Source organism: Rana temporaria, chromosome 8 (assembly GCF_905171775.1).
Source record: "Rana temporaria chromosome 8, aRanTem1.1, whole genome shotgun sequence".
NCBI lineage: Eukaryota > Metazoa > Chordata > Amphibia > Anura > Ranidae > Rana > Rana temporaria.
Window position 1 is genome coordinate 110687603 of NC_053496.1, and position 13973 is coordinate 110701575.

A 13973-nucleotide genomic window follows, 5' to 3' on the forward strand; every position below is an offset into this window, starting at 1 on the left:
TTCCCAACAAGGATACAGACAGTAATAAATTTGTGGTTCAGTTTCTGAGGCCTCGTACACACGACCGAGTTTCTCTGCAAAAACCAGCAAAAAACTTGCCGTTTTTTTTTTTTGCCGAGGAAACCGGTCGTGTGTACATTTTTCGACAAGGAAACTGTTGAGGAACTCGTCGAGCCAAAAAAGAGAGCATGTTCTCTTTTTCCTCGACGGGAATGGAGAAAATTGGCTCGCCGAGTTCCTCGACAGCCTTAGGCCCCGTACACACGACCGAGTTTCTTGGCAGAATTCAGCCAGAAACTCGGTCGGAGCTGAATTCTGCAGAGAAACCCGGCCGTGTGTACACTTTCGGCCGAGGAAGCCGACGAGGATCTCGGCGAGGAAATAGAGAACATGTTCTCTATTTCCTCGTTGTTCAATGGGAAATTTTGGCTCGCCGAGATCCTCGGCGGCTTCACAAGGAACTCGACGGGCAAAACAATGTGTTTTGCCCGTCGAGTTCCTCGGACGTGTGTACAGGGCCTTTCGAGGAACTTAATGAGCAAAACGATGTGTTTCGCCTGTCGAGTTCCTCAGCCGTGTGTACGAGGCCTAACCCTTGCTCGCTCCATATGCAACAAACAAAAAGGTTTGGTTAGAGTTGGGCTTTAAAACAAGCTTAAGACCAAGCTACAAAACAATACTGTGGGAATATAGAGGTTACACAGAATTCAAAGCAAAATGAGACGTATGTACCATAATGCTATATTCTCTGCCAAGGGAACAACACCAGCCAATGCTTGCTTGCTTGCAGATGTAAAAATAGGAAAATAGCTTAAACATACTGATAAGGTTACACCGTCCCAGAGAAAAACATGACTCCCACCTAAGTACTTCCTATATTATTAAAACCATACAGAGCAGACCTTCTTGTATAATCTTGGGTGTTAGGAAGGTTTATTGTTTAAAGCATTTAGAACTAGACTGAGGACTTGTTGGAGAGAAATTTACACTTGTAGATGTTTTCCAAAGGTGCAGATGGCCAAAGTGGAAACAGTGTTTGGTGCGTAATTCTAGACTAAGGTTTATGTGTATATGACTGAAATCAAATCCCTTCAACACACAGCTGATTTTTACTTTTATGGAAAGAAGAGAAAAACGTGCAAATGGAAGGATGGATCTGAATTTCATTACATATTATTAACAGGTAATTGCAAGAGAGACATATGGCAATATTTATATGAAACTATAACTATACAGCCTTTATAGTAGAGAGGGATTTTACGTCAATGTTTACTATTAAACATTTTTGTTTCTATCCTGTGGAATTTATCAGGGGTGTGATAATCGCATCACTTCCACAGGATATGGCAAATTACGTTTTTCTTCTTAGCTTTCCAATCTCTAAAAAGTCTGTGTTCTTTTGAATTCTAGCAGATTTCAATATGGCCAGCAGATGCATTGGGATCTCTTCAATGGATATCGCACTATTAAACTGGTACTCTGAATAATTGATATAGGGATTCAAATATAATTTCAGGTTTCCAATCTGTATTAGGAAACTTATTTTTTTTAAATCAGCACAAATAAAAAAACTCTGGGCCAGATTCACAAAAGAGATACGCCGGAGTATCTACTGATACTCCAGCGTATTTTCAAATTTGTCGCGTCGTATCTTAATTTGTGATTCACAAACAAGATACGACGGCTTTTGGCTAAGATCCACCAGGCTTACGGCTTCGTACGCCTTCGGATCTTAGGCTGCAATACTTCGGCCGCCGCTGGGTGGAGTTTGCGTTGTTTTCCAGCGTCGGGTATGCAAATTAGCTTTTACGGCGATCCACGAAGCTACTCACGTGCGTTACGCCGTTGCAAGTCGTTTTTTCCCATCGCAAAGTTAAGGCTGCTTTTTCATGCCTTAACTTTAGACCAGCCATGTTAAAGTATGGCCGTCGTTCCCTCGTCGAATTTAAAAAAAAAAATTAGCGTAAGTACGTTACGCACGTCGCCATTCACAAACACGTCGGGGGGGCGGCCTTTCGCGCAAAGCACGTTGGGAAATTTACTAACGGAGCATGCGCAGAACGTTCGGCGCGGGAGCGCGCCTAATTTAAATGGTACACGCCACATTTGAATTAGGCGGGCTTGCGCCGGACGACTTTACGTTACACCGCCGCAAGTTTACAGGTAAGTGCTTTGTGAATCAGGCACTTGCGCTGAAAACTTGCGGCGGTGTAACGTAAAGACGATACGTTACACCGCCGCGATTCTTTCTGAATCTGGCCCTAAATGTATAGGCAATACAACTAAAAAACAAAAAGTGAAAAGCACACTGGTGCCTGGTTGATTCAAGTTACAATCCAAATAAAGGAACCATGGTAATTTATTAGATTTTTTTGATTCTCTGTGTTTTGTGTTTTAATAATTATAATTTGTTCTGTAGTTGCTTAGTTTTTTAGGTAAGGTGGGTATAGTGGGTGCATACAATCTGACATTGGTGTGCGCAGCCTATTGCATTAGTGTGTGCACCCCAGAGCACAAACATACATACGTGTGTATATCAGCAGAGCAGTGGACATTGTCAGTAGAGCAGAAATTGGCGTCAGTAGTTTTTATTTTTATTATTTTTTACAATTTTATTATTTTTTAATAATTTTTTACAATATTATTTTTTATTCTTTTTTTATTTTAGGAGCCCCATTGGGGGGCTTTGGTGAAATATCAAGGGTCTAAACAGACCCCTGTCTCGCTTTTGAGGCAGAGGAAGGGACTGAGGACAGAGCTTCCCAGTCCCCTTCTCTGCAGCCTTGGCTGCACTGGACAGTGAACTAATGGGAAGTTCTCTGTGCAGAGTGGCTTCCTCTTCATTCACAAACCGAAGCATAGTAAACATAGTTTACTATGCTTCCATTAAAGGGTCGCTAAAGGAAAAAACAATTTTGCCTAAAATAATGTCTGCAAGGTGGACAGACAGAATAGTGTAATGATTATGTTAAAAAACAAGTAAATACCTATTAAATTCCTTCATCTATATCACCTCTGGCATTCTAGTTTCTGTTCTCTCATTCACTTCCTGGTTTTCAGCGCTCGTTCATGTAAGAACTACATTTCCCAGTATTAATTGCGGCACGCCCAGTAATTCACACCTCCTTGAAGTCTCTAACACGTAGAGAGCGTCCTGCCGCACAGATGTAGTTCCCAGGAGGGGGTGAGCACGTTACTGACCACCGCAGTAAACCCTCCCTTCACGGTGGTGAGTAAAATCAGACAAGCAGGAAGTGAACAGAAGAGAAGAAATAGAGCAACTTCTGAGCAAAAACAAACAATGAGGAAGTGAAAAGAGGAATGTCTGTAGGTAAAGGATGCTTATTATGAAAAAAATGTTTTTCCTTTACAACCCCTTTAAAGGAGAACTATAGCCAAAGCTCATTTGGCTGTACTTCTCCTATGGATCACAAGAGTGCAGTTTATTTGACCCGTTTTCAGCAGAGAGAGGGCTAAAGTCCGCTTTCTGCTGACATCATGGATGTCAGTCCAGGCACCACGTCATCACAACAATGGATGTAGGGATCCGCCAGGTGCCTGGACTGACACCCGGCTCAGCCTCTCAGCGAGCCGCTGAAAGACTGAGCTGGCTGCTACCACTCCCTCCACAGCTGAGCTGTGACTGACAGCAGCTGGCAGGAAAGGAGAGGAGGGAAGCTGGCAGCACTTCAGGGGGAGACAGGGGTCACCAGGAAACAAGGGAAATCAGCACTGCACAGGCTGATTAGGGTGTGCCCAGGCACAGCCGGCACACCCTATGCACATGCCTATGCAATCCCCTATGTAAGGCAAATTATAAAAGGCAAAAATGTTTGGTGAAGGACTATTTAAAAGAAAAAGAGGTACCAAAACAAACTTTCATCCACAAAACAAATGCTTGCCTTACATTGCTTGTTTTACCTAGTTTACACGCCCTGGGGTTTATTTACTAAAGGCAATTTAACTTTGCACTACAAGTGCACTGCAAGTGCAGTCGCTATAGATCTGAGGGGGACATGCAATGAAAATAAAAAAACTGAATTTTTGCTTGTACATGATTGAATGATAAATGATAAAATCAGCAGAGCTTCCCCTCAGATCTAAAGCGACTTGCAGTGCAAAGTGGATTTGCCTTTAGTAAATCAACCCCATATCTCATAAGATCCTCAGAAGTTTGAGAAGCAAGTTGTAATTAAGAAAAAAGCCATTGATCAGTAAAGAAAACACATGCAATGCTGAGAATACAGCAGGGAATGTTTACTTTGCTGACTATGCACATATATTGTTCACAAACAAACCCATCTCAAGTTATTTATAATGTGGAGGAATGCTGATCATGTATTTTGACAAAGACCAGAAATATGAAAGATTTATTTAGATAACTTGAAAAATCTGTATAACAGAGCTCTTACGTGTGATGGGCCATGGAAAGCACCATACAATGCCTAAAGGGTTTACATACCCAGTGGCCAATGTTTTAATAAGTTCAACTAGGTATTACTGAACCCAAGAGAAAAAAAAAAAAATACATTGCAGTTTACCACGTGAGAAAAAGTCAGCAATAACTATGGGCCAGATTCACAAAAGGGATATGCAGGCGTATCTCCTGATACGCCGTCGTATCCCTGTTTCTATCTATGCGGCTGATTCATAGAATCAGTTACGCATAGATATCCCTAAGATCCGACAGGTGTAATTGTTTTACACTGTCGGATCTTAGGATGCAGTACCGCGGCCGCCGCTGGGGGAAGTTTGCGTCGTAAACCAGCGGCGGGTATGCAAATTAGGAGTTACGGCGATCCACAACGGATTTTCGCGTTCGCTACGTCGCCGCTAGTCTAGTTTCCCGTCGCAAATTTAGTAGTCGTTTTGGGTGCCCTAACTTTAGTCAGCAATCGTATTGCTGTCTAAAGTATGGCCGCCGTTCCCGCGTCGAAATTCAAAATTTAACGTCGTTTGCGTAACACGTCCGGGAATACGGAAGTACGCTACGCGTGTCGCCGTTCGAAAAAATGACGTCACGGCGCGCAAAACACGACTGGAATTGCGAAACGGAGCATGCGCAGTAGGTCCGGCGCGGGAGCGCGCCTAATTTAAATGGCACATGCCCATTTGAATTGACCCGCCTTGCGCCAGAGGCCGCCGGCGTAGTTTTCATCGCAAGTGCTTTGTGAATCAGGCACTTGCGATGAAAACTTGCGGCGGTGTAACGTATCTATGATACGTTACGCCGCCGCGATTCTACGTGAATCTGGCCCTATATACCAAATACAGTAGACCAATTATGCAGCTGGCACCCACGCATGTCTGAAGCACTTAAATCGTCTATTTTTGTTTCTTATGTGGGGATTGGGGAAACCAGTCACTAAACCCCATGCATTCATCACATGAGAACTGGCCCCCGAGAAAAAAAAATGCCTGACAATGTTTGCTAAATGTTTAAAGGGTGGAAACCTTGCGCCAAATGTTATTTAACCACTTAAGGACCGAGCCTCTTTTTGAGATTTGTTGTTTACAAGTTAAAAAACACTTTTTTGCTAGAAAATGACTTAGAACCCCCAAACATTACACATTTTTTTTGAACACCCTAGAAAATAAAATGGCGGTTGTTGCAATACTTTATGTCACACCGTATTTGCGCAGCGGTCTTACAAGGGCACTTTTTTGGGAAAAAATACACTTTTTGAATTAAAAATAAGACAACAGTAAAGTTAGCCCAATTTTTTTTTATATTGTGAAAGATAAAGTTACACCACGTAAATTGATACCCAACATGTCACTCTTCAAAATTGCGCCCGCTCGTGGAATGGCGACAAACTCTTACCCTTAAAAATCTCCATAGGCAACGTTTAAAAAATTCTACAGGTTGCATGTTTTGAGTTACAGAGTAGGTCTAGGGCTAGATTTATTGCTCTCGCTCTAACAATCGGGGAGATACCTCACATGTGTGGTTTGAACACCGTTTTCATATGCGGGCGCTGCTCACGTATGCATTCGCTTCTACACGTGAGCTCGGCAGGACGGGGCACGTTTAATTTTTTTATTATTATTTATTTTATCTTTTATTTTGAATTTTTTTACACTGTTTTTAAAAAATAAATAAAATTGTGTCACTTTTATTCCAGTTACAAGGAATGTAAAAAGCCCTTGTAATAGAAAAAAGCATGACAGATCCTCTTATATATGAGATCTGGGGTCAAAAAGACCTCAGATCTCATATTTACACTAAAATGCAATAAAAAAAATGGCCCTTTAAGAGCTATGGGAGGAAGTGACGGTTTGACGTCGCCTCCCCCTTGCTATGGTATGGAGACTGGTGGGGGGCATCTTACTTTCACCCATCTCCATACCCAGCCACAAAAAGGACCCGATCGCCTCCGTTGCTACCGACGGTTGCGGTAAGCAGCAGAGGGGAACCGGGAAAGCGGCGGGAGGGGGGCCCCTCTCCCGCCGCTGACAATGGTGATCTTGCGGCGAATCCACAGACGAGGATACCTGGGTTATGGCAGCTAGCTGCTGGCACAACAGAGATATCCCTCTTCAAAGTGCCGATATATATAGTCGTGCGGTGGTCCGGAAGTGGTAAATACTATAGATTTTGTAAGCGTATAGCTGCTCCCCAATTAGCAATGACAGAAACACTGAGGCCACCTACACACGACCGAGGAACTCGTCGGGCGAAACACATCATTTTCCTCGTCGAGTTCCTTGTTAGGCTTGTCGAGGAACTCGACAAGCTTGCTTTGTGTACACACTGTCAAGACAAAATCTCCTCGTTCTCAAACGCGGTGACGTACAACACATACAACGGCAGGGGAAGTTCGATTCCACTGGCACAACTCTTGGGGCTGCTTTTGCTAATCTCATGTTACTGCGTGTTAAGTAAAAGTTTGTTAACCCCCCTGGCGGTAAACCCGAGCGTGACTCGGGGTTGATTTTTTATGCTAGGATCGGTAACCCCGAGTCACGCTCGGGGTGGACGTGCAGAGTGTGCAGCGGCGCGGCTTACCTTTCGCTGGATCCACAGGCAAGTTACTCACCTTGTCCCTTGATCCAGCGATGCCACCCCGCTGTGTGAGCGAGCGGGACCTCCTAGCTCGATTCACAGTCTCCCCGTGTGCCGCCGATCTTCGTTCCCTGCGACGTTACGACGCACGGGAGCGGAGAACGGCGCCAAATTCAAAAAAGTAAACAAACACTTTACATACAGTATACTGTAATCTTATAGATTACAGTACTGTATGTAAAAATTACACACCCCCCTTGTCCCTAGTGGTCTGTCCAGTGCCCTACATGTACTTTTATATAATAAAAAATGTTCTTTCTGCCTAAAAACTGTAGATTGTCCAAAAGTGTCCCTTTATGTCAAAAATGGTTTTAGATCAGCTAGAAAACAGCGATAATAAATTACAATCACTTGCAGAAATGTGCGATAGCGATTTGTGGGGAAATTCGTCATAAAAAAAAAAAAAATAATGACAGCGACAATTCTGCAACTGAGCAAAATTCAGTGATTTTGAGTTGATTACATTATTGAATAATTTTTATTATAATTATATTATTATTTGTTATAATTATTTATAATTATTTATTATATTATAATTTATAATTTTGTTTTAAAAAAAAAATCATACCCGGGATGCCTACAAGACTCTTGCTTGGTCAGATTTAAGTGAGTTATTTCTAAAAATTACAGACCTACAGTATAAAACGCCAAATTTCCTTGCAAAATAATTGTACTGCTTTTGGTACGTAATTCCAGACAGAATCATACCGCCAGGGAGGTTAAGAGACGATTTGCACTTTTCAGTCGGTTACAGCTTGAAAAATGTGTTATCTCCATTACAAATGCTACTTTTACTCCCGTCTCATACTTTATTCTGAGCAAGCGCGGGTTTCTTAGCATACACACGCTCGAGTTTCTCGCCGAAAACCAGCCCGACAAGGAACACAACGAGCAAATTCAGACTCCCGTCGAGGAAAAAGAGAACTTGCTCTCTTTTTTGCTCGCCGAGTTCCTCAACAGTTTCCTCGATGAAAAACGTACACACGACCGGTTTCATCTGCAAAAAAACTCTCACGCCAAGTTTCTTGATGGATTCTGCCGAGGACACCGGTCGTGTGTATGAGGCCTAACACTACATATAGAAAACATTAGAAAAATAAGTAATAGGAGGCGCTGAAAACCTAAGTTATGTACCTGTTAGTAAATGACCATATTACATGGAATAAAGTGACATGTGCAAAAAAAGTGCTGCGTTAGGTATCCAGTACCTACCAATAACAATACTCAGCAGTGAAATATTGTATGAATAATATAAAGTGCAACAAGTCGTATGTCAAATGTGACCACAAACTTATTTAAACAATTTTAGAAAAAGATATGATAAAAGTCCATATTAGCAAAAATGGTGACTCAAATCTTGATAGCAGAAATTAAAAGAAACCCTTCACCATGAACTTAAAACACCCTTAAAAGTGCTCTGAAAACTGCTCACCAGATGAATATGACCTCTTTAATTAAAAAGAAAGTCTATTGCGCTGTAGGGAAATCTCTGCTGAGTATTGTTATTGGTAGGTACTGGATACCTCACGCAGCACTTTTTATGGTAATTTACGGGTACATAATTTAGGTTTTCAGCGCCCCCTATTACTTATTTTTCTAATGTTTGCTATATGTAGTGTAGGTTAGTGTTGCTCACGAATATTCGCATTGCGAATATTCGACTCGAATATAGCATATTCGAGAAATCGCGCTATATTTCGAATTTCGCGGTGAATATTCGCAATTCCGAATATTCGCATTTTTTCAATTTGATTTTTAAAACAGATCACATCCTATCGACGTCTAAAAGCATTGCTGGTATGATTAGAGACCCTGGGCCGAGTAGCTAAGCTGAGGCGATCCTTTTATGTTGCCAAATTGAAAAAAAAAAATTGCGATTTTTCGCTATTGCGAATGCGAAAATTATTGCGAATTTTCGATAACTGTGGTAGGAGAACTCTGATTGTCTCTGATGCAAAAGGGGGGGGGCTTTGTGTATGTGTATGTTATGAATATTTGTATGTTTGATATTATTATTTTTTGTAAGAAGGAAAAAATTGCGCATACCTTAAAAAAGGGGAGAATACAGCAGCAACTCAAAAATGTTATACAACATAAATTAATACAAGACAGAAAATGGAGTCGCTCTACAAGAATAAAAAATATGTCTAGTGACAAGACATGTGGGCAAATTATAAAATAAGCAAGCGCAAATAACTTGTGAAATACACAGTGAAACAAATATATAAAGAAATATAGTCCCAATAATAGAAAAATAATCTTTCATAAAAATGTCTTTGATATGTGAAGTGAAAAAAAGTCCAAAGCATGCAGCATGAACGTGTTCAATCTTCAAGGTGTTTGATTGACAAACGGCTGTGACAGATGGATAGAGTAAAGAATCACCACCAATGCAAAACACTTTTTATTTTCTATTGTAAAATATCACGAATATTCTGAGCCAATCAGAGTGCTCCTTCCGCATTTCCCGAATATTCGCAATTATTTTGTATTGTAAAATATCAAGAATATTCTGAGCCAATCAGAGTGCTCCTTCCGCATTTGCCGAATATTCGCAATTATTTTGTATTGTAAAATATCAAGAATATTCTGAGCCAATCAGAGTGCTCCTTCCGCATTTGCCGAATATTCGCAATTATTTTGTATTGTAAAATATCAAGAATATTCTGAGCCAATCAGAGTGCTCCTTCCGCATTTGCCGAATATTCGCAATTATTTTGTATTGTAAAATATCACGAATATTCTGAGCCAATCAGAGTGCTCCTACAGCATTTGTCGAAATTGCGCAATAAATATCGCATTCGCATGTTGCGATATTTCGATAAAATATCACGAATATTCTGAGCCAATCAGAGCGCTCCTCCAGCATTTCTCGAAATTGCGCAATAAATATCGCATTCGCATGTTGCGATATTTCGATAAAATATCACGAATATTCTGAGCCAATCAGAGTGCTCCTACCGCAGTTATCAAAAAATCGCAATTATTTTCGCATTCGCAATAGCGAAAAATCGCAATCATTTAATTTCGATAAAATATCACGAATATTCGAATTTAGCGAATATATCTCGAATATTCGAATATATATTCGAGATATATCGCGAAATCGAATATGGCATATTCTGCTCAACACTAGTGTAGGTAAAGTGAACACAATTTTAACAACTAATGAACTAAAATTCCTTAAAACAGAATAAACCAAAAAAATGATTTGACACTATAAACTTCAATATCAATTGAGATATTAGCAGTATGTGATACGTGTAATTTATAAATTCAAATGACCAGTGGGAGTGAAATCTATTGAACTGTTTAAAAATTGATTTAATATTCATCTGCTTGTTGTACTATTGTAATGAAATATGTATTTCCACTGACAGTTTCCATTCATCTCCTTTCCCTGAAGGCTCTTTGAGACTCTGAACTACCATTATCAAGATCTATGTAGCACTCTCCTAGAAAAGTGCTGGGTATTAGGTATTTTTTTTCTGGAGTCCCACACATCAAGCGCCACAACTTCATACATTTTATTATTACCAACCAAGGAAACTCAGAAGGGGTTTATACTATGGCACCAAGTCAATCAATGAACAAGCGCAGCACAAAATTCATCTGAATTCTTATTGCTCTGTAAAAAAAACTTTTGAAACAGTGACTGGTTTGTGGCTTGAGGATTTATATCAATTAACACATTTGTTTCTTTACAAATCATATCATTTTAACACCAATTTACACCCAACCCAACTGAAACTATTGATTTAGATAAATTGCATTATACATATGAAAGGATGTTGGAAAAAAAACAACCTTCACAAGTTTTCTTTGATAATAATCAATATTATGTACTCTCCTTAATAAGCAGGTGGGGACTCTGTACTTCATTTATTCCTATTGTTTATGCCTTCTTTAAAGGGGTTGTAAAGGTAAAAAATGTTTTCCTAAATAGCTTCCTTTACCTCAGTGCAGTCCTCCTTCACTTACCTCATCCTTCAATTTTGCTTTTAAATTTCCTTATTTCTTCTGAGAAATCCTCACTTCCTGTTCTTCTGTCTGTAACTACACACCGTAATACAAGGCTTTCTCCCTGGTGTGGAGTGTCATGCTCGCCCCCTCCCTTGGACTACATGAGAGTCAGGACACCCACTAACACACAGCTCCTTTCTCTATCTCAACGTAGAGAGCGTCCTGACTCTCCTGTAGTCCAAGGGAGGGGACGAGCACGACACTCCACACCAGGGAGAAAGCCTCGTTTTACTGTGTGGAGTTACAGACAGAAGAACAGGAAGTGAGGATTTCTCAGAAGAAATAAGCACATTTAAAAGCAAAATCGAAGGATGAGATAAGTGAAGGAGGACTGCACTAAGGTAAAGGAAGCTATTTTGGAAAAAAAATTCTACCTTTACAACCCCTTTAATTCATCTATGTTTATTCTGCCTTATAGGCTGCTGTTTTATACTCATTTCTAAAACCAATCAAAAAATATTGATAATATATATATATATATATATATATATATATATATATATATATATATATATATATATATATATATATATATATATATATATTATTTGATCAGTAAGTCTGTAACTGAGCTATTATCTCCATCCGCAACCAAGATGGTAGTGCCCAGTCTTGGAATAATTGAGTCTTGGAGGACAGACTACAATTTTTTCAAAGCCAAAGAGTAGCCAAAATAGAAAATAGTACAGCTTGTATGAATGGAGCTGCTGGGTGGAAAGTGAAGGCAAAGTTGGGCATTCCTGATTTGAGCCATCTACAAAGCCATTACAAAACTGCTTGACCATGCAGTACATAGGGTCCCTAAGTATTCACCTTCTTAAAGTAGGCAAAACGTTAATCTCCAGACACTGGGAAGCTACTCCACCCCCTACTATTATTGAATGGTGGGGTACAGTAAATCAAAGTGCTCAGATGGAAAAATCCCATGCAATAGCACAGGTCTCTCTGTCTGACTACTGCCGGACGAGACGTTGGAATGCATTGGTTCCTCTTTTAGGCTTTTCCTATTAGCGTGCATGCGCGAGTGCGGCCGTCATTCATCACCTCGGAAATTATGATTGCTGGGTCTTCCTCATTCCCTGACTATCAGGTTAGTGCGGACACGCACTGTACATGCTTGACTACCTTTTTTTTTGTGTACACTTCCTGACCATCCACTAATACGATCACACTGGGCATGTGCGAGCAGGAGTGTTTGTCGGCAATTGTGCATAGCTGCTTTTGCTCATGGGCCTGGATGGCTTTTAAACATTTGTATTTATTTGGGCATGCTTGTATCTTTGGCCACGCCTCTGATGATATCCGCATAGGATGAAACATGTTAGGCTGGCCGATACAAGTATGCTATGAGCCGCAGAGTTCTTATATGTTTTGATGCCTGTTTGCCTGTTTGTTCCTGTAAGTACCATACAATAAACTGCATGTTGCTTTTACCTACGGGCTTCACTATTGCTGTTTTCTCTCTGCATTTTTGGTTACACTCCTGCTACACTTCTTCACCTACAATGGGTTACCTAGTTGAAAACCCCAGCACCTAAAATCATACCCTGCTGCTTTTCAATTTTAACTGGTTATATATATATGTTCTACGGCAGTGATGGCGAACCTTGGCACCCCAGATGTTTTAGAAGTACATTTCCCATGATGCTCAACTACACTGTAAAGTGCATGAGCATCATGGGAAATTTAGTTCTAAAACATCTGGGGTGCCAATGTTCACTGTTCTATGGTATGTTAAGCTTTTTGGCTTCATTATACACTGTATTTTGACTGAATACTTTAATAAAGTTATAAAGAAAATGATCATTATTAGAACCATAACTAAAATGAATAATAAAAAAAAAAATGTTTTTAAATAATAATAATTATTTTCTGCATTGTATTATAGCACTTATTCAAATTCAAACTTGCATAAGCAGAAAATAGTTTTTAATTAGATTAGTTGTTGTATGTCATCACAGTTAGTTCTTATTTTTGTAAATTAAATATGAATGTTTTCAAAAGTTCACAATCGCATATAAGGGTTTGTGCTGAAATGAAATTCTCTTACCTTTTAGTAATATCTTTCAATAAATAGGCCGTGGTTTCCCTGCCATCTGGTAGAATAAGCGAGTGGTAGGGGTTGAAAAAGTCTCTTCGATAGTTGTCAGATGTTCGTATATTGGAATGGCACATACATCCAGCCAGAACAGTGACGAGAACACTCCAATGAATTCCATGTGTTTTTATACCTATAGCAAGGTTACAGAAAAAATATAATTTCAGTTAGTGTGGGTATTATTCCTGTTTGGAGGTCATGAGTCATAAAAAATAAAAAAAAGTTCCTCTATAAAAGTGGCGATATGCTTTTGTCGCAGCTTAATAAAGGAGAACATATATTTAGTTAGATGCTACAGCCAATAATATTTAATTTCCTGCAGCTGTCAAAAAACCTGTCCTAACAGTTTTTTTTATAAGGGCAGGAAATACTTGGCATGACATGATATACTAAAAGGGTAATGTTTGTTCACTTAGTGAAGGGTAAGGATCATGTTACACTAATGATCCTGAAGATGACAAGAACATGCAAGTGACATGACTGTAAACATGTGTAGGGAAATACTCTCCTGTTGACATGTGTCACTCCTATACCTGTTGACAAGTTAAGCCCTGTACACACGATCGGAAGTTCCGATGGAAAAAGTCTGACTGACTTTTTCTATCGGAAATTCCGACCGTGTGTATGCCCCATCGTAGTAATTAAATCGTAAATTCCGACCGTGTGTATGCCCCATCGTAGTAATTAAATCGTAAATTCCGACCGTGTGTATGCCCCATCGTAGTAATTAAATCGGAAATTCCGACCGTGTGTATGCCCCATCGTAGTAATTAAATCGGAAATTCC

The 13973-nt window shown here is 40.0% G+C and overlaps 1 protein-coding gene across 1 annotated transcript in view; it reads right to left on the reverse strand.

The window, feature by feature from the left end:
• The window catches only part of LOC120908965 (protein NDNF-like), a 43574-nt gene that overhangs the window by 16837 nt on the left and 12764 nt on the right, over positions 1-13973 (reverse strand). Inside the window, exon 2 of the mRNA XM_040320506.1 lies at positions 13140-13320. Within this exon, the coding sequence (XP_040176440.1) occupies positions 13140-13320 (181 nt within the window). The remainder of the gene's footprint in view (positions 1-13139; positions 13321-13973) is intronic.